Source organism: Pundamilia nyererei, unplaced genomic scaffold (genome assembly GCF_000239375.1).
Source record: "Pundamilia nyererei isolate P.nyererei 1_Seehausen unplaced genomic scaffold, PunNye1.0 scaffold00236, whole genome shotgun sequence".
NCBI classification, from domain to species: Eukaryota; Metazoa; Chordata; class Actinopteri; order Cichliformes; family Cichlidae; genus Pundamilia; species Pundamilia nyererei.
In genome coordinates, this window is record NW_005187637.1 from 264,993 (window position 1) to 289,853 (window position 24,861).

At 40.9% G+C, this 24,861-nt stretch overlaps 1 protein-coding gene across 1 annotated transcript; it reads left to right on the forward strand.

The window, feature by feature from the left end:
• LOC102202740 (fibulin-2-like) lies at positions 1-24,016 on the forward strand. The gene is made up of 17 exons (XM_005749056.1): positions 1-165; positions 2,483-3,880; positions 9,340-9,454; positions 9,827-9,956; positions 12,635-12,836; positions 14,077-14,295; positions 15,036-15,134; positions 15,613-15,714; positions 16,458-16,589; positions 18,718-18,855; positions 20,189-20,329; positions 20,497-20,625; positions 21,123-21,248; positions 21,625-21,741; positions 21,848-21,976; positions 22,318-22,441; positions 23,085-24,016. Exons 2-17 carry the CDS (start codon positions 2,554-2,556, stop codon positions 23,440-23,442), a joined length of 3,588 nt encoding a protein of 1,195 aa, XP_005749113.1. The 5' UTR covers positions 1-165; positions 2,483-2,553; the 3' UTR covers positions 23,443-24,016.
• The last annotated feature ends 845 nt before the right edge of the window (positions 24,017-24,861 follow it).

Here is a 24,861-nt window from a genome sequence, read left to right on the forward strand (position 1 = left end):
GGAAGCTGAAAAAGCTGGGAAAAGGTGGAAATAATTCTATAGCAGTCTGTCCCGCCCTTCCCCAAAAAAGAGAGCGGAGGCGCTCCCATCCAAAGAGTGAGCCCGAACTTTACGCACAACTGTTGCTCAGAAGCACACCAGCGCTGCAAGATCCTGGAACGCGAGGTAAGCACTTTTAGAAATAAAACTGAAAAAGTACTTGCAAACATGAGTTTCTTTTGATTTTCACTTAGATCTCATGAAACATGACGTGAGCATATGAACAGACGCTTAAATTAAACTGTGTATTGCACAGTCTAATTACAGCTAATATTAGTTTGAGTGTTTTGGACTGCCGTTTCTTGTTCTGACCGGATAATTTGATGAATGAATTAAAGCATCGGTTATGTAATCTTTATGTGCGGCTCTGTGACTGAGACGTTCAGTCAAGGCACCTCATGGGTGTTGCTCATGACAAATGATTGTAAATGATTTGGAAGTTTGTGCTTTGCTTTAATAGGTGTGACACTCTGTTTTATCAACCATCAGGGAAACGTTTAAATTATGACAAGTCAGCGCGTTTGCTTCTGCGCAGAGGGCAAAAGCGGTTTTTACAAGTTTTTGCGTGCACGCGCGCGTGTCTCGGTGGGCACAAGGGTAAAGGTCAACTTTTGGCTACTGCGTTGGCAAAACACACAGATTGAAATGCTTTGCAGGACATTTTCTGAGCCGAACACACCGGCCCACAGACTATTTTTCAACATTATGATTTCCTTATCAGTGGTCCTTTCCATGTTTAACTTACCATTTCACTTACTATGGGTTTTATAGACAAACAGGCAGAAGCTTTAGTGCTTTTAGGGCTGAGTTCAACACTGCTAAAGCACCACAACAGAGTGCTGGTTAGAGGCTGTAAGATCTGGTAAAATGATTTTGCAGCAGGAGCACAAAGACATCATTGATTCTTTAAATGGAGCTGCAAAGCACTTTGTTGTTCTGCCTGTGCCTGAATTATGAAAAGAAGACATGGCAACAGATGTCACATTATTGACCTGGAGTCCATTGTGATTACATCTAGACTTCATTTTATTACCTTGGCGTAGATGCATTTCATATTTTTTGAATAGTTACTCAACGTTACATGAAAACAAACTTACAACAAGATTTCAAAGCCATATGTTTAGATAGCATCGAACCCAAGTCAGGTGTTTATCCTTAAGAAAAAGGCACCTTTGAGCATACACTCTTACTTACCCTCTACAGCAGCTCTTTACTGGGTGGGGATCTGCTCCACAATGTTGCTGGTGCAAACGTGATAAATGGCCTGCATTTGTATAGCGCTTTTCTAGTCCCAAAGGACCCCAAAGCGCTTCACACTACATTCAGTCATTCACCCATTCATACACTGGCAATGGCAAGCTACATTGTAGCCACAGCTGCCCTGGGGCGCACTGACAGAGGTGAGGCTGCCGGACACAGGTGCCACCAGGCCCTCTGACCACCACCAGTAGGCAAACATGGGGTTAGTATCTTGCCCAAGGATTTTTGGCATGCAGCCCGGAGGCAGCCTGGGATCGAACCACCGACCTTCTGATTAGTGGCTGCCCTGCTCTGCCACCTGAGCTACAGCCAGAATAAGCTTCAGGAAGAACTCTGTTTAAGTTAGAAACATTTCAGCAGGAAATTGCTTAAGACAAGTTTGTCATGCAGAACAGTTTTGGGCTATTCTCTAATTTTAAAATCATACTGTTTAGTAGGAAATGTCACATAAGTGTTTTGCGCTTGGCACTAGAGCAAGCAGAGAGGAAAAACAGGAAAAGTAAAATAGAAACCACCTGGTTTTCAGTATGCTCTCTGATCTGAAGTCACATCACTTTTCTCACAGGATCAGGCTTGACACACTCTGACTGCATCTTGCCACTCTGTCTCTGCACTGTATTGTATACAAAGAAAAGGCTCCAGATCTTTAATGAAAAACATTTATAGCTCCTGTATAATTCTTTGTATAGATCAACGTGTCTGATGTACTTAAAATATTAATTCAGTGTAGGCAGCAGCAAGAGCACAGTTTGCTGAAAACAATTATTATGGAAAGATATCAGCAAGTGACTCGGTCAACATATCCACCATAATCTAGGGATGCAGACAGGACTTTTAAGAATATACTACATGCATTCAGACACTCAGATGACAGATTTTTGAATACTGAACTATTGTATTGTATGAAGGGTGTTTTTGTTATTGAACAACATTTTTTTTTCAAGCACTGAGAAATGTAGCTGGCGTATTATTGTTTATATTTCCCTCAACATCACCGTTTGCCAAATTTCCATGTGCAATCAAAATATAAACCACAGCTTTCACCCTCCCTGGTGCCAAAACATTAAGCATGGAAAATATGTACATCTGGCATGTTGTCAAAATAGACAGGTCATTAAGTGAAAAATATGCTTCTGATAATAGCTGTGAAATTTATATCAATAATCGCTGTTTACTTTTACAGGCTAAAGAATGCAAACATCCTTGTCATTTGGAGGCTTATTTTGAAGAAGTGAATACTAAAAAAAATCGAAAATGAACATGCAAAGAGCAACATTGTTTCTATGTTCGATGATTTTGTATGTGGACGTCTGTCTAAGCCAGAGAGACTGCACAGGCGTGGACTGTCCTGTTCTCCAGAACTGCATCGAAAATGTTTTAGAAAAAGGTGCTTGCTGTCCTAAATGTATACAAAACGGCTGCACCTGTGAGGGCTACCAGTACTATGACTGTGTGAAAGCAGGCTTCAGGGATGGGAAAGTCCCAGAGGGGAAATCTTACTTTGTGGATTTCGGAAGTACCGAGTGCTCCTGTCCTCAGGGAGGAGGGAAGATAAGCTGTCATTTCATTCCATGCCCTGAAATTTCCCCCAACTGCATTGACATTTTACAACCTGCAGATGGATGTCTGCAGTGTGGTCGTATTGGCTGTGCCCATGGCAACAAGAAGTATAAAGCGGGGCACTCCTTTCAGATAGATCATTGCCAAGTTTGCCACTGTCCAGATGAAGGTGGAAGGTTAATGTGCTCACCCATCCCTGGCTGTGACCGCCGCAGTGTTAATAAGCCCATGTCGGTAACAACTACAGAGAACAACAATCCTTTGAGAGACTTTCGAGGCAATCGCAACAGCCAACAAACGAGTCTTGCAGAACCATTTTCCAAGCTGGTGAGGGAAAACACTCTACCGCTGTACAAGCAGGACCCACCCAGTTTTGGCACAGAGGATTATGACTATACTCTGGCAGAGCCAACATCTTCCACTATCCAAAATCTGGCCCAACCACTGGAATCTACTACATTACCACCAGCTTACCCAGAGTCAAGCTCCACTAGCCTCAGCTCTCATGATGAAAGGAGACACAGGCTACAAGAAGAAAGCCCAAACACACAAAGGAGCACAGAGGATGAGGTTACTCATAATATGGATCCAACTACCACAGGAGGTGAAAACAAAACATCATCACCAAAGGCAACTACTGCCACACAGATAGTGACCACCGGGCACCACAGGCTACAACAGGAAACTGGAGAAAGACCCATGAAACATGGCAGTCACAGAAACAGAGCGGGCCAGGATACTCTAAGAGACACAGCACGCACTGCGCGTACCAACAGCCGGCCCTTTGGCCACAACAGACAAAGTCATGGCGACCCCCGTTCTGTCTCCAACAAAGGACATGAAAAGGCAGTGGAGCACAGGCAGCTGATTGGTAAAGAGGAACGACAGTTATACCCTACAATTCAATTCAGTCCCACTAGAAGAGCTCCAGTCAGGATGAGAGAGGAAGGCGAGGAGCATCAAAGACAACCTCAAACACTCAGCAGCTATCAGACTCGAGATGCTGAGGCCTACACAGAAAGTAAGTTAACATATAACGCACAGTTTTAAGTAATCCTAACCTTTGATAAATCAAAGCATCCCTACTTGTGTGAATTTTCATTGAAGGTATTGAATTTAAAACAAATCTGAAACATGAAATGTTTTTGATGCATTCAAGGCCTGCTTCAAAATAAATCACACCGTGATGATGTACTGATGTACTCTTTCAAAGGAAATCTCCATTTCCTTCTCTCACATCCTCTCTCTTTTCAGGACGAATTTATAATCACTCTATTTTATCTGGCAGGGATCCAGGAAAAACAATTGTTCGTGGAAAGACTGTTCTCCCAAGATATCATTTATCTACCTTACTCAGAAGGGAAAATTACTATATCTAGTATATATTCATTTTCATACATTCACATTAAGAAAATGCTATTTTTATTTCTCTAGAGGTTTCTAAACAGCAACAAAGAGTAAGCCAGGCACTGCTTTAAACAAAAAATGATTACATCATAATGCTTCGAATAAGTCTGTGTCTCATATTTTCCCTGCTTTGCTCCAGTGAGACCACACCACTTGCTTAAATCCTTCATGTGTTTATTAGCATATTCTCTAACAGATCAGTTCCCCTTCGGTGCATATACTGCTGGTCAGAGTACTGGAAAGAAAGCAGACGATGAAGTTTGTCAAAGGCAAGTTACACAGCACTAGGAATATGTGAAGTTAGTTTACATATATGCAATAAATCAAAAAAAAATAATTACAATTTAATAATCCAAATTTATATTGCTTTGAGTTTAGTGAAGAATTTCATTTCAGGAAAACCTACTTTTTACACGCTTTATGGCTTTAAGGCACTGGTGGGTTCACTATATTATAGATCTCCTATATGAGGTGGGTGAACTAAATTATAAATGCCTAAAAGGGGAGAAGCTTTTAAAAAATCTTACTTATTCCTGGTGTTTTGTCCAGCAAACTGCCATTGAAAGGTGTGTAGTTAAGCTACTTTCCAACTCTATGATTTATTGTTGAGACCTGTCAGAACCAATTTTTCCTTTCAGCGCCTGGCCCCTACAGGTATGCACAATATATGCAGAATGCATCTATGTGGTTTTTCTGTTGGAGCGCACTTCAAGAACTAACTGTGAAGCTCATGTACAGAGAGGTTACTTTATTTGTATCCATAGGTAGTCTGGTGTCCAGGATGTGAGTCGTCTATCCTTACATTGAAAATTTTAAGACACTACAGACAGAAGATAAACATAATGCAACACAGCTGAAAGTCTAAGTGGGCATAGTATTTCACCAGCAATAAGGAGCTCGAACTAACTGGTCTGGCTACTCAGTTTGCACGATGAATGAAGTGAGAGTTCACTGGACTGGACTAAAGGAAGACGTCCAGTTTGGTGACACTTCAAGCACAAGCAGGAAAAATCCCAGCTGATAAGAGTCCTGACTAATGCCTTTTTATCAGTGCAATTATCTGAAGATGCCAAAGTTATTTAGACAACAAAAGAGAAAGCATAAATAACAAGAACACGGACATTTTTCACAAAACATAAATGAGTTGCCTTTGCTGCGGCCCAAAACAAATGTGTTTGTGCTTTTCTTCAGTCAATAACTCCTGCTCATTTGCCTTTTTTCCTTCCCAGACAGATCCAGAATGTGCTCAGAAGGAGGGTGGAATTGTTTAGACTGTTTAAATGCGGGGCTAACCTGGTATAGGATTTCTTGGGGGTTGTACCTGTGTGCAGCATAATACCCATCTAATGAATGAGCCTACTGTTATGGCTTGATTGCCAGGCGCTGCTGCTTCTCCCTCATGAGTCCATGTGATTACCCATCTCTCACGAGGATGCTGGTTTCCCAGTAATCTTCCCAGTAATCACTCCATCTGAAGCACACCTCTGCACAAATTTACTCTCACTAACTTTCGTTCCTGCTGTACCAAACACAAACAACAAAACAAAACGGGAACTGTGGATAAGGCACAAGAGTAAAGGACGAAGAAATATAAGAGGTGAAGTGAAATAACGTGGAGTAGTGCTTGTTTTTGCCAACAAAACTGTCACAACATCTTGCATGTGGGCATGGGGAAGGGAAATGTATAATTTTCCTTAGGATAAAAGGCGGGTGAAATCCAGAATTGACTACGTGAGAGTTCATTCCAACTTCTGTAAAGATCAGTTTGAAGAAGATAATTAATCTAAGTATCTTTCAGTTCATTTAATTTTGGCTTGTCTCCCATACGCATCATTCGCTTACTAAAAAACCGCCTGAGCCTCATGTCACCCATGATTATAAATATATTTAAAAAAAAATTCCAGATGCTGGAAACCACTCATAAAACTCACCCACAGCATAAGTAAAGGGAGATTGGTGATAAATTGTAGAAAAATAACAGGTTTGTGTCTTGCACCCATTTGCAGTTCTGTCATAAACATATACGCATATGAACAAATACATGTAATCCAAGAAGTAATCGACTATTTCACCTCCAGTCCATACATTCTTTTACACAAAATATTTCATTTATACTTTACTAATGCAGAAACAGAATTACTTCTAATGGGACTTTTAAAAATTGAAAAGCACAAATTAGGTATGAATTATTCCCTGCTGTTATTTCTATGTGTCAGGTCCAAAGATTTCCTCAGGCAAAACATGGCTAAATTTCCTGCGTTATGGCTTGTGAACATAACTTGGAATCCATAAGGCTCCATGAGGGAGGGGAAAGTAGGTTCAAATTACAAGACGGTGGAAAATAATTTGATAGAGGTGTGCTGAGGAATGTACACTGATGCAGATGTTGTTTATAACTCAAAATACACAAAAATGTGTGGGCTGTGATGATGGGTGTTAACACTGGGAAACATTAGGAAGCTATAATTCAAAGTAATTCAATGCAGCAAATAGTGGCAACCCTGGAAAGTGTGTATTAATGTTTCACTCAGATTATTTTACCACAAGGAGGTGTAATTGGATTGGGGTTTACTGTGCAAAACTATCAAACAATGTGACAACCCTTCAGGGCTTCCATGACTACAAGTCTGTGAGCCAATAATCCCACGATTATTGGCTCAAAGTCTCGGGGGAAATTAAGGCCAAAGTTGCAAATAATTGAAACCTGAAATGTCTGTTTTGGAAATGAAATCATAGCATGCGAGTCATCCCTGTTATGTCACGGCCAGCTGTTCTTGGATAGCGACTGTGTGTTTCAAAAGACACGATATCTCTGCAAGTACTCGTGTAGAAGTGGGGAAGAACATTGTGTCACCTCCTCGGGTGCTTAACCCCAACCTACGCACACACACACACATCTCCTCATGCTTTTAAGCTTTCAGCCTAAATCATCTGGCATGTTCAGCCTCATGAGTTTGCATGTCGGCGACCTTTGGCATGCGCTGTTTTTCTTCAGTGCTGGTCCTGATCTCTTCAGCCCACCTGTCCAAGTGCACAAAAGAAGAGACACGCGAGCCTTGATTAGTGGCAGCGCACTGCTTTATGACACCTCCAGACATGTTGAGAGTTGCCCATTTTGGTTGTTATTGTAGCTTCATATTTTCAGAGGGTGTGATGTCACCAGTTCTGGATTTAGACAAAAGTGAAGCATCTGGTGTTAATGTTACTTTAATGGACAGATTTAATGACAAGCCTGGAACAGAGAGATGACGCTGAGCCACCTTTCAAGTGCATCTTGAATCGCTGTCGTGGAAGCACAATAATTAGCTTAGTTAATTATTGCACAGCTGAATGGAAAATGTTTCTACACAGGCTTAATTATAAGGACTGTCAGAGAGAAAGGAAGAGACTTGGTTTGACTAGATACATGTTTGGCTGATATAGTTTATCATTGTTTTTGCCCCCAGTAGCTATTTTCATGAAACATAATCTCCTACAGACGCAAAATCCTTTTGAAACATGATGATGAGCTGTATGTATACATCCCGCATTTTGATTTGACATGTGGAATTTATGCTTGTTTGTTACAAGTGGAGTGATTCCACTTGGAGAAAATGAATAGGAGGCATAAGGAGAGGGTGAATAATTACGTTCCCTGTCGTTCTCTGTCTTTTAATATACTTCCAGAAAGGTTCAAAAGGACTTGTTTACCTGCACGGCGTACATACAGATACTGTAGTTGTGTATCAAAGAGGCATCATGCCTTTCAAGGTTTAGATTTCCTCATTTTTAAACCCTTAAATTATGCAGACTGCAGCATTCACTCACTCCGCTATGAGTAATTGCTTGGGCCTTATTACACAGGTAGGTCAGAGAGAAATAGTTCAGTGAAAATAAGTGAACATGGAAGTTAAAAAGCTAAAGTGGCTTCAGGCATGCTTGATTTCTCTTCAGAGCATCATCTCTTTAGAAAAGACTTTTGCTTGGTCTTTCCTCTCTATGATCCCTGCCCTTACTTATGGCTGATTTTCCAAACGACCATACTGCAAGAAACCAATTAGAGCTCTCTGAGAGGGGTTTTTAAAAAAATCTTTAAAAATAAAATAAATCATTTTTACCATGCTCTAGTATCCTCAGCTTTGTTTCAGACTTAACTGAATTGTCTCCAAAACACAGAATGGATTACTACTTAATCTCGCACAGAAGACGAAGGCTAACTTTCATCACCACCGATGAAATGTTAACACAAGTTGCTTTGACTTAAATATATCGTCAAGTACTGAATAGAGTGGGTAGCAGCATTTTTTTTGTCTCAATTTGAACGTAAATTGGATAAGAACATGTTATTTGCGAAATTAGGGTTAATTGGATGAGTAAAAAAGGAAAACATAGCCATTGCTAGGTGTAAATTTTATGATATTTATAATCTTGCAAGGTGTGACAAGCTGAGAAGACATAAATGCAAAGAGGTTTGTCTTGTACAGTAGTGCAGGGGCCACAAATCAGCACAGGAATGCGCTTCCCTGTTATTCAGGAAACACATATAAGCTCTTTTTTGTCTCTGTAAACCGAATCATGTGTTTTTGCTCTGTCTGCTCTCAGCTTAAAATGAAGTGCTAATATGTTATCCCTTTATTCTGATCCAGCAGTCATCAACCTGGATTTTACAAAAAAAAAAGAACAGTTTTACTCTGAAGCTAATTTTATAGAGTCTGGGGTTTCCTACTTTTTGTTGCCATTTAAAGTGAGAGCAGAGTCAAGGAGTTTGAAAAGAAAAGAAATGCACACACACACACACACACACACACACAAACACACTCACACACACACACACACACACACACTGTAATTGCTATTCTCAGCGTGCAGTCACCGAATCCAGCAAACTCTGTCCCGCAGGAGATGAGATTTGATTGTATTTCAGATATCAATAACCACATTTTTACAGCATCTCGCTGACGGGATTCTTAGATAAAAATGATGTACAATTAGAATCCAGCGATATGCATGATGTCAACATTATTTTATGTGGCTTGAAACCCTGGCACACTGAGTAGGATAAATCTGGATCTTGGTGTTTGTGTTTTATTACAGTGTCTGCCAAGGAGCAGCTGAAAACCTGCTGTGAGACAGGGGCGAAATGGGCTTCGGCTAATGGTCACTGTAACAACATGGAACCACCCGCAAAAGATATGCACTCGATGTGCTTGTAAGGGCATTATTACGTAACACTGATCTACTTCACTGAACATATCAGAAGAATATATTTCTCACCTCATTAAAGGCCACAAAAGACATAATGACAAAGTAATTTTCACAATTTTCGTTACAACGAGGTGTTTTCTTGCATGATTAATCACATTTGAGCTCACTTTTCTTTGGTGTTGCTGAATGATTCTCAGAGCTAAATATTAAGATTTTCATTTCAGTTTCTCCATCTAATAGAATTCACAGAAACCTGAAAACACAGTCCTGTCAGCTCTGTGGTAACACTCTCTGGAAGAATTGTTGCCGCTGGAAGGCCACAGTTGCAGTCCAGACATTTCTGCAGTCATTTCTCATGTGTGCTTTTCTCTGTCAGGACTGCCCAACAACAGTGTTGCCTCGGTTCCCTGAGAGAAAGTCAGTGCTTGGCTGGAGTGAATGCAGCCAGAGCAGGAAATATGTGCAGAGAAGATGCCAGCAATAAATGTGGGATTGATTATTACAAGGCAAGTATATGTGACCAGGTAACCTGGCAAACACAGTTCAGCACGGCATTTGCCAGTATTTTATTTTATTGTAGATGTCCTCTGAGATTTACTGGTGTTGTGCCAAATCCTTTTTACTTAATGATCCTATTTAATCTAGACACTAATTTAGGGCCTGATACAACCCCAGATTCCCACAGTCTTGCAAACTTTATTATCTTCACAGCAGCCCTAGGCTATTGGACATGTCAGATTTTGATTCTATGAAACTGTGTGAACATGGCGTCATAATTAAAGATGTCAAAAAAGCAGCAGGGCAGGAGAGACATTGAGGCAATCAGTGAGGTCCATTCGCGATGACTGCGTAACCATTATATGTCCAGATGCCCAAAGTAACTCATTTGCTACCTGACCTGTTGAAGGAAATCAGCCCATCTGTTCAGAGGCACATGAGCAGCGTGAGGCCATTACTGGCACTGTACAGGTGTTAAATATTGGCTTTCACCACCTTTTTGAGGAACCCCTGTAGTTTTAGTAATATTATTCCATCTACAAGCACGCTACATCACAGCAATCATTACTTCAGTTTTATGTTTCCCTATACTCCCGGGCACTTGCAGCAGTAATCTTGCTGAGAGCTAGAGGGAAAACGAGTAAGAGCCCACACACAAGGGGAGAGCTGCCCCAAATTCAGACTTGTAACTACTAAAGATCAATCCAACAAGATGAAAAGCTTGTGGCTCTGTGAATTTCTTGCACAGCAGTACTCTTGGCTAAATGCTAACAGGAGTCTGTTAATATGCTTACAATAATAAAAGTCTTCAAAGAATTTAGAAATGAGTATTTAACACAAATACATCTGAGGCTAAGGGAATCTAATTCATTTTCACGGTGTGAGAAAACTATCTGACTTGATGATGGCACAAGAGGAAAGGTTAAGGGATATTTATCTGGAGGGGAACATAAATCTGTGTATGAAATTTTAGGATTAGCATTAATTTTAGGACCAGTTCTCTGAAACTAGCCCATAAATAGCAACAGTAGCAACAGAGGAATAGTCAGGAACATTCAGGTGACTGCCAACATTACAAGTATACACTCACTACTCACATCCTGCCAGTAACAGGTCAGACCCCCTTTTTGCTGTCAAAACCACCCTAATCCTTTGTGGCATAAATTGAAGAACTTGCTGAAGATATTTAGTCTATGTTGTCATGGCAGGATCACACAGTCGCTTCCGATTTGTCCACTGCACATCTATGATGCCAATCTGCTGCTCCATCACATCCTTAAGGTGCTTTATTGGATTGAAATGTGATCGCTATGGAAACCAATTTAATTGTAGTGAGCTCATTGTCATGTTCAAGAAAGCAGTTTGAGATGACTTGAGCTTTCTGACATGGTGTGTTACTCTGCTGGATGCAGACGTTAGAAGATGAGTAGACAGTCATCTGCAACATTACTCTGGTACACGGTGGTGTTTAAACTATGTTCAGATGGTGTGAAGTGTGAAAACATTGCCCACACCATTACACCACCCCTGGCGTGAACTGTTGATGCAAGGCAGGATGGATCCATCATTTCGTGATTTTTACACAAAATTCTGACACAACGTCTGAATAACGCAGGAGAAACTGTGACTCATCAGGCTGGGCAATATTTTTCCAATCTTCTATTGTCCATTGAGTCCGTGCGAACTGTAGGCTCAGTTTCCTGTTCTAAGCTGACAGGAGTAACACCCAGTGTGATTTTAATTTTGCTGTATGTTCAGAGATGTTCTTCTGCAATACTTGGTTGTAACAAGTGGTTGAGTTACTATTCCCTTCCTACACCTTGAAGCAGGCTGCTCTCATCTGACCTCTGGCATCAGCAATGCATTTTTTGTTCAGATAACTGCTGCTCACTGGATATTTTCTCTTTTTCAGACCAGTTTCTGTAAACCCTAGAAATAGTTGTGTGGGAAATTCCCAGCAGATCAGCAGTTTCTGAAATAATCGGACCAGCCTGTCAGTGCTAATACCACATCCAAAATCACTTAAATCACCTTCTACATCATTCTGGTGCTCAGTTTGAACTTCATGTCCACTTGCTGCCATGTGATTGGCTAATTATATGTTTGTGTTAATGAGCAGTTGAACAAATTAACCTAAAGAAATGGCCAATGAGTGTCTTTATCCTCTGGAAACCATTAATCAGGTCTCTGCAAAACAAATCCACAAAGTACAGCACAAATCTCGATATATTTTACTATAATTTAGAGCTACTGGCACTATGAAGAGTCAAGGGAAAATATGTAAGATTAATTATATAGGCAGCAAGCATGCCCACCAAGTTTCTGGAAATGAGTCCCATTTCAAACATTTGACTAAAAAAACAATTTGCAGAGCTACTAGAGGAGATGTCAGGGTCTCATTAAAAGCACAAAACATTATCCTCAGGGACCATACTCTGTAAAAAAAAAAAATTAGATTAATAAAAAAATGTAATTTCCCTGTTTGGCAATGCAGCTGACCTACCAGTTGAAATATTAAAACTGCCATCATTAGACCCACATTGCCGGGAGAACAAATCATGAATATGGGATGGATAACAGTATGTTTTGTTTTTCACAAAGTGGGTTTTAGACTTGTTTCCATGCTACTTTCAAAACTTACATAAACCCCAACTTCACGTTCAAAGGCTGTTTGTGTGAATTGCAGGAGTGCTGCACTTGCTGCTCCCTTGGGCTGCAGTTTCGCAGTGAGGGGCATCGCTGCGAAGCCCACCACTTCCTGGATTTTCACTGCAGACACATCTTTCTAACCTGCTGCGAGGGGGAGGAGGGGAGGACTGTGAATCAAGATGGCCGGCACACTATCAGAGAAAGGCCTCCTTTGAACTTTACTCCACCACCAAAAAAAGGTATTCTGAACAAATATTGACATGCATGAATTCACATTGTGAAAGGCATGCTGCAGGTTGAAAGCAGGAGTATTAATGGGAAACCGGCAGTGCCTGGCACCAGTTTTAAAAACAAACCAGGTCATTTTATTTTATCAATCTTTTTTATCAACATGGTATTTCTCCAATATTGAGAAAGAAACCGGCTGAAAGAAACATATAATAACCAAATGTAATATAATTATAAGAGATTTAGTGTGTACCTGCTTGCACTGTATTCATTTCTATTCTAGTAAAACACTGTTATTGGAAGTTACCATACACTGATTTTCTTTGGCTGCTATAGGTTGACAGACGTTCAGTCCATTGCAATGCTAAATCTTCAGCATAATTAGAAATACAGCACGTGTTTTGGTGGATTTTATTTATCTTGCACTGGATTGATTTTCATAATAGCCCACCGATGAACTTGTTTGGGATGCGAACGGTGTCATATGTGACTGTTGGTCATGGTCCTGGGTTGTTGACCCAGCGTTTTGTGTTTCATTTTGGATTCATCTTGTGTTTTGTGCTAATTCTTATTTTGTATTAGTGCTTTGGGTTTGGTTCTTGTGTTTAGCGCTTTAGTGTTCTTCCTCCTGTGCTCTGTTCGTGTCCCTGAGTTTGTCTTTGTGAATTTCCTGTTTTACTTTCAAGGTCTGTGTCTGTTATCACTGTGTCAGCTTGTGTCTTCCTGTCGTCTTGTGAATTAGGATCAGCTGTGCTCCCCTCCTGTGTGCCATTACCTGATTGCCTTGTGTGTGTGTGTATATATAGTGGGTGTCAGTCTGCGATCCTTGTTGGTTTGTCTGTGTTGTGCCGTGTTAGTCAGCGTTTCGCCGCCCCTCTCTGCCCTGCGTTCTTTGTGTCATCTCTGTGTATCTCCCGCTGACCTTATGTTTCCAGGTTTGTTTATTAGTTTTTCCCGGTTTAGGTTTATGTTCTGTTCTGCCCTCACCTTAGTTATTGTTCACTGTAAATAAAACTCACTCGCACCTCCGCTGCTGTCTGCGACTTGCGTCCTCATTCGCTCCACCACACGACAGCTGCCCCAGCCGTCACACTTTTGTCCTGTGCAGTCAGCCCTGCAAAAATAAACTAATAAAATAAATCCCCCTTACTACTATGTTCCATGTAAATATTGCAGGTAATTAACAGGTTTTGTCCTTGATGATATGCCATGACTTGTGAGAGTAACAGCTGTTCTCTCCTTGTGCTGTAGTATCGGACAGCCCGTATCGTAGAGAGGCCTTCTCCATTGGTCAAGACCAGAATGGGGAGAATGCGGTGGAGAGTCCTGTTGAGGTGGAGGATATGGATGAGTGCCTCATATATGAGGGCAACATCTGCCACCACATCTGTGTTAACACAATAGGCTCCTTCCGGTGTGAGTGTAACCCCGGGTATGTGTTGCAAGAGGACGCCTTCTCTTGCGTGCAAGGTAAGTAAAGATCACCAATCTTTTTCTGTCACACTAAATACCACAAGACCTTTCTAGCGATAGCAACACATGGGGAAAAGGCTCTCTCTGCCATTTGTTTTTTTTAAAGCAATGATTTACAGTCTGCATGCATCCCAGAGAGAGCCCATTTATCTACACATTCACTGTGTATTATTTTCCTGGCCTATTGAGTTCCTTCCTGTCTGCAAGGCCTGATAGTGCCTAATAATAATTATTCTATTCATACAACATCCCTTTCCTGACTGACAGCAATGGCCAATTAGTCACATCTCTGCTGTCGTCAAATGGGATTTTGCGAAAGTTTTTCCACGCTGTTTGAAATGTTTGTTTTTTTCAAGACAAAAGTGAAGATCTGCTCAGATTCACAGTTCAGGAGTATTTTTAGATAAGACTGTGCAACGTACCGGCCTTTAATCAACACTAGCTTTTACCAGCAGAAGCCTGTCTCAACAGGATACTAATGCTAGAGCTCTCAGCAAATTACAGTGAGCAATGGGCCTCACTGATAAAACCAAATGTTTGTCTGCAGGCAGTGTTTTTTCCTGTCTCACCTATATTGCTATTACAACTTTCATCCGTAGCCACTAGCCTCATATCATCCTAAAACGCAGGTATTGCACAACATCTAAGTCTCGAAGACCTTTGTAGATGGAAAGGTGGAATTTGTGATTACAGAGTAATTCCTCGCTTTTGTCTTGACATTACTCATGTTTGTGCAGAGGCGGTGGATGAGGAGAACAGACTGCAGGAGGTTGACAGAGCAGCAGTGGAACCCACCTCTCCACTTCCGTCGTCAGTCCTACTCGACCCCTGTGAAGGTTAGAAATGCAGTGCTTGATAAATGGAGAGAGAGAGCTGCAGATCTGGCGGCTCATAGTGAGCACGCTCATTCATCTGGAGACCGGAACATCCACCTTAATGCCGCTGAATATAACTCTCCCTTTCCATCACATGTGATTGTGCTGCAAATGTCAAACACAAGTGGCATTTTGGTGTTAGTAATTCATTCTTCATATCATAATGAGTGCCATGTCACATTTTGTTGCTCTTGTTTGGTTTCCATGACACCAGGGTGGAGGTCCACCACACTGTGAGCCAATAGTATGAAATTGAATATGACCAGGTCAGCAATCAACCTGGAAACCTGGAAGAAAATAAGCAAACGGCATTACAGTAAACAGAGTGTTTTTTTCCCCCCTCCAACACAAGCGCTCCTCTGTTTCTGCTGAAGTAGTGCTGTGTGTAATGATAATGCAGTGCATTTCATTTGACCTGACTACACGGCATTATTTTCAGGAAACAACATCTGTGAGCAACAGTGCACTCCAGTGGGCGGACAGCCCCGATGCTCCTGCTCGCCAGGATTCTCTTTGAGAGCTGACGGACGCTCGTGTGAAGGTAAGGAAGTAAAATGTTGAAATAATGCAGAAAACCTTTGAAGAAGTGAAAGCGGCTTGCATTTGCAGCACTCATTTAAGTCTTCTTCTTGAGCTCGCAGACATTTGGTTCCATTTGAGAAGTTTCTTGGCAAGACTGTCTGCCACTGTTTTGTCTCTTCCGCTCATCAGCACCTCTAGATTTGCAGAGGAGATACAGCCCTTAATCCCTTTCACTTTTAGTCACCAACTGGAAAAGAAAAAAAAAACATAAGTGGAGAAGTTTTGATTTTCCAAAGGGATTATCCCAACTATCCATGCATTATCACAATATAGCTTAGCAGCTGCATACCATACCTCTTATTTACATTCAGAATGGACTTTTTATCCTTTTTATCCTGAGTCTGATCAGCTACTGCGCTATGTGTGTAAGCTCTTTCCCTCGGGATCTGTCTTTAAGCTATAACCATTGGTCTGTTCTCTACTTGGCAGCAGCAAACTGTGACAGCAGCTCACTGTGGCAACAAATTTCTCATTGTGTGGATTTTATACCCAGTGGTCTTACTCCTGATCTTTCTCTTGGAGGAGGGTCTGACCTGTCTCTTTAGTCTGCGTCAAACTGCTGATTGTCAGATACCAGACAAAGACATTTTTTTTTCTCCCCACATCTTGTCTGGTTTCTCTAAATCTGTGCATCTTCTCATTGTTTATTCTCTTTCTTCACACTCTCACATTTGTCCTGATTCTTTTCTTTTCAAAATCCAGACACAAATGAGTGTTTGTCTCCACATGCCTGCCAGCTGAATGAGCACTGCATGAATACTGCAGGGAGTTATGTCTGTCAGAGACTGATCACCTGTCCGCCTGGATACCAGATCAACAATGACATTTGTGAAGGTACACTACACCTTATCAGCATTAACCAGCATCAATGTATTTACTTACATCCACAGTGAATATATTGTAAATGGCAGCAAGGGAGTATGTGAACTACTGTGTTATTACAATGTAATGAAACTGCACTGTTCCAGTGTTTATAAGCCTTATGAGTATTCGCCCTTCACCTTAAAATCACCCTGTAATTATGACATTTTAAGCACACAGTAAGCTTGAATAACAAAAAAACCCCAAAACAACAAAACATGAAGAATCTACCTTTTTCTATAGTATTTCTTGCTGCTAACTGTATGAAGAGCTTCCAGGCTCAAGGGTGGGTGGTGCCCAACTTTGGCATGAAATAGTAAACCTCCCTATGCGTCTCATTATTTCCATGCACCATAAATTGGGCCTGTGCAGTGGTCTCCTTCATAAAGCACCAGCAGTGTTCAGGAAGAAGGGCCTCTAAGATCAGTATTAGTAGCATTTGAAACTGCAGATGGATTTCGAGCAAGGACAGTCAGGTAATCCGTATTCCTTGTGAATGTAAAGGATCTTCAGTCGGGCAAAACGAGCATTTAAGAAGAAAGTAAGCCTCCAAACAGATCATTGGCTCTGAAGTAACAACATTATGCAAAGCGGGTTGGGAGCAATCAGACCAGCAAAATTAATGATAGTCTGTCAAAAGCACACAGACCTTTTCTTTCTTTTAATTTGTCACACAATGTGCCAAGAATGTGGCTGTTTCACCCTAGGTAAGATAATGCAAAAACGTCTTTATGCCGTGCTACTTATTCCAACTTAATGTCTTACCACGAATGCTATAATGAAACACTCATTTAGCCTCCTCACACAAATGAAGCACATTCAGCCTTCAAAAGGAAACAAATGCTTTCTTCCCTCATCTGGGAAGTGAATGACTCAGTTAAGACCAGAAAATTAATTGTGCAATCTTGCATTAGTGCTCGCTGTCTTGCCGTTGATTTTGAAAATCTTGGTTCGTGATGAGCAAATAAAGACTTTTCCCATTATCAAATACAAAGCACTCGATTGCGCATTTGTAGCTGCAAACAGAGACAGCTAGCAGCAAATGTAGCATGATTTTCTGTAGTGCAAATTATTTTAATATTAGGAGATTAAAAACATATGTAGCCCACAGCTAACCCAGCGTTCCACTGCAAAAATTACATTTCTCATTTTCAGCACCCAGAGCAGGATGGGGAGAATAAAACTAGAAAACATTAACAAGAATTTGTCAAAATAACTTTTTAAAAATGTGACCTCTGAACATGGCTGCATTACCTAACTCTACAGTATTTAGTAGTATTGTTTTTCATTTTTAAGTGAAACACTGAGAAAACTGACTGGTTAAATCGTCTCTCGCAGCAGCATGCGGAGGCTTTGACCTTTCAAGGTTCCTTGATCCCTCTGACTTCACTGCGAGGGGAAATCACTACCAGTCTCTCACACATTTATCCTGCTTCCTGCTTTTTCTCTGTCTTTCTGTTGGTGTCAGGCTCACTCAGCTTCTTGCTGAGTCTGCCAGGTTTGTGTCAGGAGCGAGATGCTCAATCACTATCTGCTGTTTAGAGACCTACCCTGTGTCTGCAGGGCTGCCAGAACTAGTTTAGGCCTCTGTACAACATTTGCAGTGGTGAAATACTGCACACCTACTTGAAAACACAAAACTACTGTGAACGTTTTCATGCACAGACATACACAAACACATCAGTATTTTCTTTTTTTTTAAATATTTTGAGAGTATGATTTCCCTCCAGCTTTGCTTCACACCGTGGCAGCAGATGTGAAAAGCTGATTTTCAGCAGGTAAATCTTTGAGTAGACAGGTGTTGTGAGACTCTCGGGGAATATAACGCGGTGTTCACTCATGCAATGCACAGGAGACTTGTGTTGCTTTGACTAGATGTGCTAATCAGGTTAATATACCTGAAAGGTCTTTTGTTCATGACAGCTTTTTAGTATACATATGATTTCTAAGTTGTAATTACTTCTTTTAGCCTTGACTTAGAGTGCTTTATGATGAATGAACAGCAGCAAAAGTCAACACTCTGCTGTTTAACCAGAGTGCCATCCAGTGGTAAAATGTGCTATTACATCTTCTCTCCATTAAACCCTCTCTTCTCCCACAGACATCAATGAGTGTGCGCAGAGAACCCATAACTGTGGAGATGGCTTTGAGTGTGTAAATACAGAGGGCTCTTTCAGATGCAACCCCAAAACTCGATGTCCTGTGGGCTTTAGCCACAACATGCAGGGCAGGTGTGTAGGTAAGAGAAACCAAAAAATGTCCTTGCTAGACCTGCAGCGCTTTGTTCACTGTGTTTTCTCGGTTACAGGTGTAATAGAAAATTTTTTATTTATTACAAAAAGTGAGCAAAAGATATAATTTCATACAACATTCCTACATGTACAGAGACACATATCATCAGTTTCACCTTTTTCTCTTATGTTTTGTCCAACTCCAAAATGATCAATATTGCTGCAGATTTTAATCACATATTTGTCTTTGGATATCTTTTTATTTTGCTTTATTTTTTCCATTTGTTTCAAAACAAGATCCTCTGCCTCAGACTAGTTGTAAAGACCTTTTTCCTCAATATTCTGCTTATATATATATATATATTTTTAATTTTGATTGAGTTCTACTACTAATAAGATGAATAAACATATGAACAAAATAAAACTAAATGAACAAAACTTGGGTTAAAATCGGGGAGTTGCTCAAACAGAAGATGGTCCAAAAATTCAGAAAGACAAATCCAAATACTGACAACAAGGATGCAAGGAAACTAAATCCAAAACACAAGAACATGGGGTAAAGACCAGCCAGGGAATGCTGGCAACACAGACTGACAAAAGATAATCAGAAGACGTGAGCCATAAATATGTAGAGAACTTAAACGGGTAAAACTAAACAAAGGATGCCAAGGAAAAAGAGACACACAGAGAGAAGTCATTAAAATTGGCAAACCATAACAATTTTTTCATCGTTTGTTTTTTCTTTTTTTTCCTTTTGAAGAGATTTCTTATCTTGTTTCCAAACAAATGAGTGAATCCGGGCAGATGCACCAACAGAAATTCCCGCACAGGTGAATCATAGTGCGGGAAGATGCACGGTTGTTTGTCATGCAGGTGAATCAGCAGGTCTGCAGTGACAGAGGGGTTAAATGCCACACAGACATGAGATCAGAGAAGTTGCTGTTAGGGGCTGCAAAGGGTGGATAAAAGCCAATCCTATGTCCTACTCCAGTACAAACTGATGCTGTGGAATTAGCCCCCAGGGGCAGGAACTGAGGCATGTCGAGGCAGAAGACGCCGCTATAAAAGGAGCGTGAAAGAAATGCTCTGAGAAATGAGAAAATGGAGAAAATTTCTGACACACACACGCACACACATACACACACACAAAACAACAACAAAGTTATCCAGAGGAATGCAACTGTGTGATGTGTGGTTGCTTTGATATCACAGCTGTACAGTGTGGCTAAAAAGCTGCACTCTGGTCTCAGGACCCTTGTCTTTGTGCCTTTGGGGCTTTCCTCTTCTCCTGCCTTTCTTAAAACGTATCTTCCTCCCCCCCTGTGGTGTCCGCAATGCCAGACGTTGACGAGTGTGGTGCTTTGACCCAGCCGTGCAGTCCAGGATTTAACTGCATCAACACAATGGGATCCTACATTTGCAACAGAAAGATAACATGTAGCCGTGGCTATCATGCTAGTCCTGATGGGTCCAGATGTGTTGGTAAGATTCGTATTGAAACGCATCGTAAACAAACAACCCTACATGTGCAGACTTAAGGTCAAAATCAACATGTCTTGTATGCGTGTCTTGTTTAAACAAATGCTATTCATGAATATAATTTCTGCCTTTTTTCCTTTTTTTGGTTTATAAATGATGCCTTTTTTTAGATGTGGATGAATGTCAGAGCAACGAACATCGATGTGGAGAAGGCCAGCTGTGCCACAATTTACCTGGCTCGTATCGTTGTGAATGCCGAACAGGCTATCAGTATGATTCATTCAGAAGGATGTGTGTAGGTATGAAGGACATTACATATGTAATCTGAAGAAAAAGTTCCTGTTTTTCCTTGTGCCACTGTACAGCAATCCCTCTGGTTTGGCTGCCTCTTCTTCTCCCCCTATTTATTATTCTGTTGTGGGAGAGCTGCTGCTGTTTCCCAGCCTCTGCTGTTGGCCTCTGCCGCTGAGCTACCCATCACGTCTCCTGCAGCAGAGGACTTTGCCCCACCCCGGCTTATCCCGCCACTGCTCCCTCTGTTCGGGACTCACTGTGTTGTGACTCTCATAATAATGGACTCTGCTCGTGTGTTTAGACTATCAGCAGACAGATGGTCCCCTCACATCGCACTCTCGTTAACATGCACGCAAGCACGCACAGGCACGTACGTATTTGTGCAGGACAACAAAACTGCACATGCCTGGTTGCGTGCACGCACTTGCACACATGGATGCAAACTCACAAACACAAAGTGCACTCACCTAAGTATGATGATGATGCTGCCTCTTTCTTTCAGATATAAACGAGTGTTGGAGCTACCGAGGCCGTCTGTGTGCCCAGACCTGTGAGAACACCCCAGGCTCCTATGAGTGCTCTTGTACCTCTGGTTTCCGCTTATCTGATGATGGCAAGAACTGTGAAGGTGTGTATGTGTTAATGTCTGCCTGTACGGGTGTGTTTGCATCAGTATGTGCATGCTGACGCATGTCACTGTAGATTTTTGTGCATTTGTGCATAAAAATATGTGTTCTTGTGTATTTATTGAGACACCATGCTTGTATGCATTGATAGACAGGCTGTAAGGCTGAGCTGATGTGAAAGCTGGGCACAGCACAACATGTGCTGGTTAGCTGCATTAGTGTATTGTACTGTGTATCATGCCATGTCTTCAAGCTGGAACCATTAAAACCATAATTGGCTTCATAACAACATCTTGTTTATATGTTAGGATAAAAACATTGAAACTGCTTTGATCAAGTCAGTTGTGACAGTAATGAGCTCTAACCTCTAATCCCCAGATGTGAATGAGTGTCTGGCCAACCTATGCAGTCAGGAGTGTGCCAACGTCTATGGTTCCTACCAGTGCTACTGCAGACAAGGCTACTACCTTAAGGAGGATGGCCACACCTGTGAAGGTGCAGCATGCTCTATTACACATTGCAAGCACCGTGTTTATACAAAACGTTTGTTTAGACAAGTTTATATATCAATTTGACATGATTTATTCTCCTTGTCATGCAGACATTGATGAATGCTCCCAAAGCATTGGCCATCTGTGCACCTATAAGTGTGTGAATATTCCAGGCAGTTACAAGTGTGCTTGCCCTGACTATGGGTATACCATGTCTCCAAATGGACGATCTTGCAGAGGTGAATAGCTCTCCACAACATGCATGCGCTCACTGTACTGCAGCCGCCTCAGAGCAAGTGTGCCCCATCGAGCTTCGCCCTGAAACTGACCTTAAAAATGGCTCAGCACCCACTTACATAGCATACACTAATGGTTCTGCTCAGATAAATATAATTGTTGGTTGGTGCAGTAATTACACAGCCTGTAAAACTTTATTGGCCTAAAAATCTTGTCAAACTAATTCGATTTTTTGCTTGAATAGTCTTTTTTTCCCCACAAGGACATTTTTTTCCCTCCATTACCCTGTGACTAACCAAGTCGGTGACTAAACCAGCTCTTGTGCATAAACTGTCTGTTTTAGATATCGATGAGTGTGCCACAGGGGCCAATAACTGCTCCTTAGCTGAGACCTGCTACAACATTCAAGGAGGGTACCGCTGCCTTTCTTTTAGCTGTTCGGCAAACTACCGAAAAGTGTCTGACACGTAAGTCAAAACATGCCTTAAAGAATTCTATTCATTTGGTCTTTGTAAAAATTTACAGTGTCTATGGTTTTTTTGGGTGGGCCGGGTGGGAGGGGAGGTCATAGGCAGTTGCATAATTTTAGGAAGGATCACTTCAACTGTTGAAAAATCAGCTCAGCACAAATAATCCCTCTCAGTCAGAAGGTCATCATTATAATTTTAAATTTTTTCTGTTCAGTTTTTTCTACTCTAGGCTGTGTATGATGTCACTTGGATGGCATATCCCTACTTTGATCAGTTCAGGTGCACAGGTCTGGTTGTGAGCGTTTGAAGCCCAGCCTGTCTTTTGTTTAAACCTTCTGTGTGTGAAGGATAACCAATTAGAAGAATTATACCTTAAATACAGGGTGTCCTGTAAGTCAAAATGACTTGTTTGAATGAACAAATGCACAACACAAAGTACAGAATAAATATAGAATAATTTTGAAATGTAGTTTTTTTTTTTTTTTTACCTATCACAAATTCAGATATGGAGCTACATTGGCAAAGCAGAGCCAGTGTGCATTTAAAACAATGTGTCTTAAAGTCATTTTGAAGTGTCTTGCTATTGGAAGGTGATAAAGCTGCTGTATAAAAAAAGTTTTCCTTTCTTTCTCCCTCATAGGCGCTGTGAGCGAATCAGCTGTCCTAACTACCTGGAGTGTCAAAACTCTCCTCTAAGAATCACCTACTACTACCTCAGCTTCCAATCCAACATCATCATCCCTGCTCAGATCTTCCGCATCGGACCCTCTCCTGTCTATTCCGGAGACAACATCATTGTCAGTATCACAAGCGGAAATGAGGAAAACTACTTCAGCACAAGGAAGCTGAATGCCTACACGGGTGCCGTGTTCTTAAACCGCCAAGTTCAGGGTCCCAGGGATTTCCTAATCAACGTAGAGATGAAGCTATGGAGACAAGGGACATTTACCACCTTCCATGCAAGGATATATGTCTTCATCACAGGCAACTTACTTTAACAGCTGGAATTGTGCTGTGGCCAATATGGACCTTTAAGCAATTCCTTAGGACTCATCTTTAGCGCAGTTTAACAATACCACTGTCACTAATGTCCAGCAGAAGTTGTTATTAAAGCATGGCTATAGAAATTATGGAAAGAAGCTTTCTACTTTGTGCCACTTAAAAATTACATCTTTTCAAAAAATATTCAAAGTCTTAGTCAGAAACAACACATTTGGGAATATGAAATATTTAAATATCACAAAAATGACGCTTTCTTCAAAATCATAGACAATGACCAAGCTTCTGCCACTTTTTATATATCCACTTTCGGCTGATATCATTGCGTTTAATGGCAATTTGTAGGTTTATAGCATTGATAAAAATGATTTGTGAACAGCTGTCCCATTTCTTTTACTGTGTACTGCTGCTTTTGTTCTGTCTTTGATGCATATGCAAAATATATTTAATCCTACATTGTTTGTTACATTTTGATATCTCTGTACCTCTCAGACATATTATGGATGGATGTATCATATTTTTTATGCTAAACCCATAAACAACAAAGTATTTTAGTAAAATATTTAAAAACCACTTGCATGGTTTGGTGAGTACTGGTCTATTTGTATTTGCAAAGGTGAGTGGTGTTTGCATTTTTAACTGAGACAGAAAAAGTCTTGTTATTTTGTACACAGCAATTCCAGTAACATTAAATAAAATTGATAATTTCACATAAAAACTATTTTTATCAATTCAAAAAGCAGATGCTCATTTGTCTAATTCACTGAGATGCTTTTTAAAATAATTTCTTTTCACCTGTCAAACTACTGTTATTATGCATCCAATAATATCTAGCACATTGTATATTATAAACATTATTCCCCAGCTAACCTTTTAAAATATACACTGCCTGACACAGAAAATACCAATACCTGCTTTCATATTCGTCTAAATAGTTGCGAGAACTTAGGATAAGCATCCATCATTACACACAGGTTGATCAACATACAGGTTTATGGCTCATAAATGTAATCGGCATGTAGTGTTTAATAAAAAAACGTAGTAGTCTTTTCATTTTAACATGTGAGGTCTTGCAGACTCTGCACATTACAGCTGCTGCAGTTTATAAAATAGAAAGTGTTACACTCCCACCTACAGGATGAAACAAATGCTACATTCTCTAATGTTGGCTCTAAAGCAACAGTTGCACAACAAGTTCTAAAGAAAAACTGAAGGTCATTAATTGTGAATACATTTTAATCACTTTTAGTATATTAAAAAAAAACCTCCTCTTCCCCCCCAAGCTACAATCTGTCACTGCTCAGAGTTCAGTGAACCTCCTGGACCTGCTGTAATCGTCGGAAAGGGCGTGTGTTTCTCACTGACAGCTGTATTAATGCATGCTGCGCATCCAAACAGAGCCCCTCGCCAGATTACTG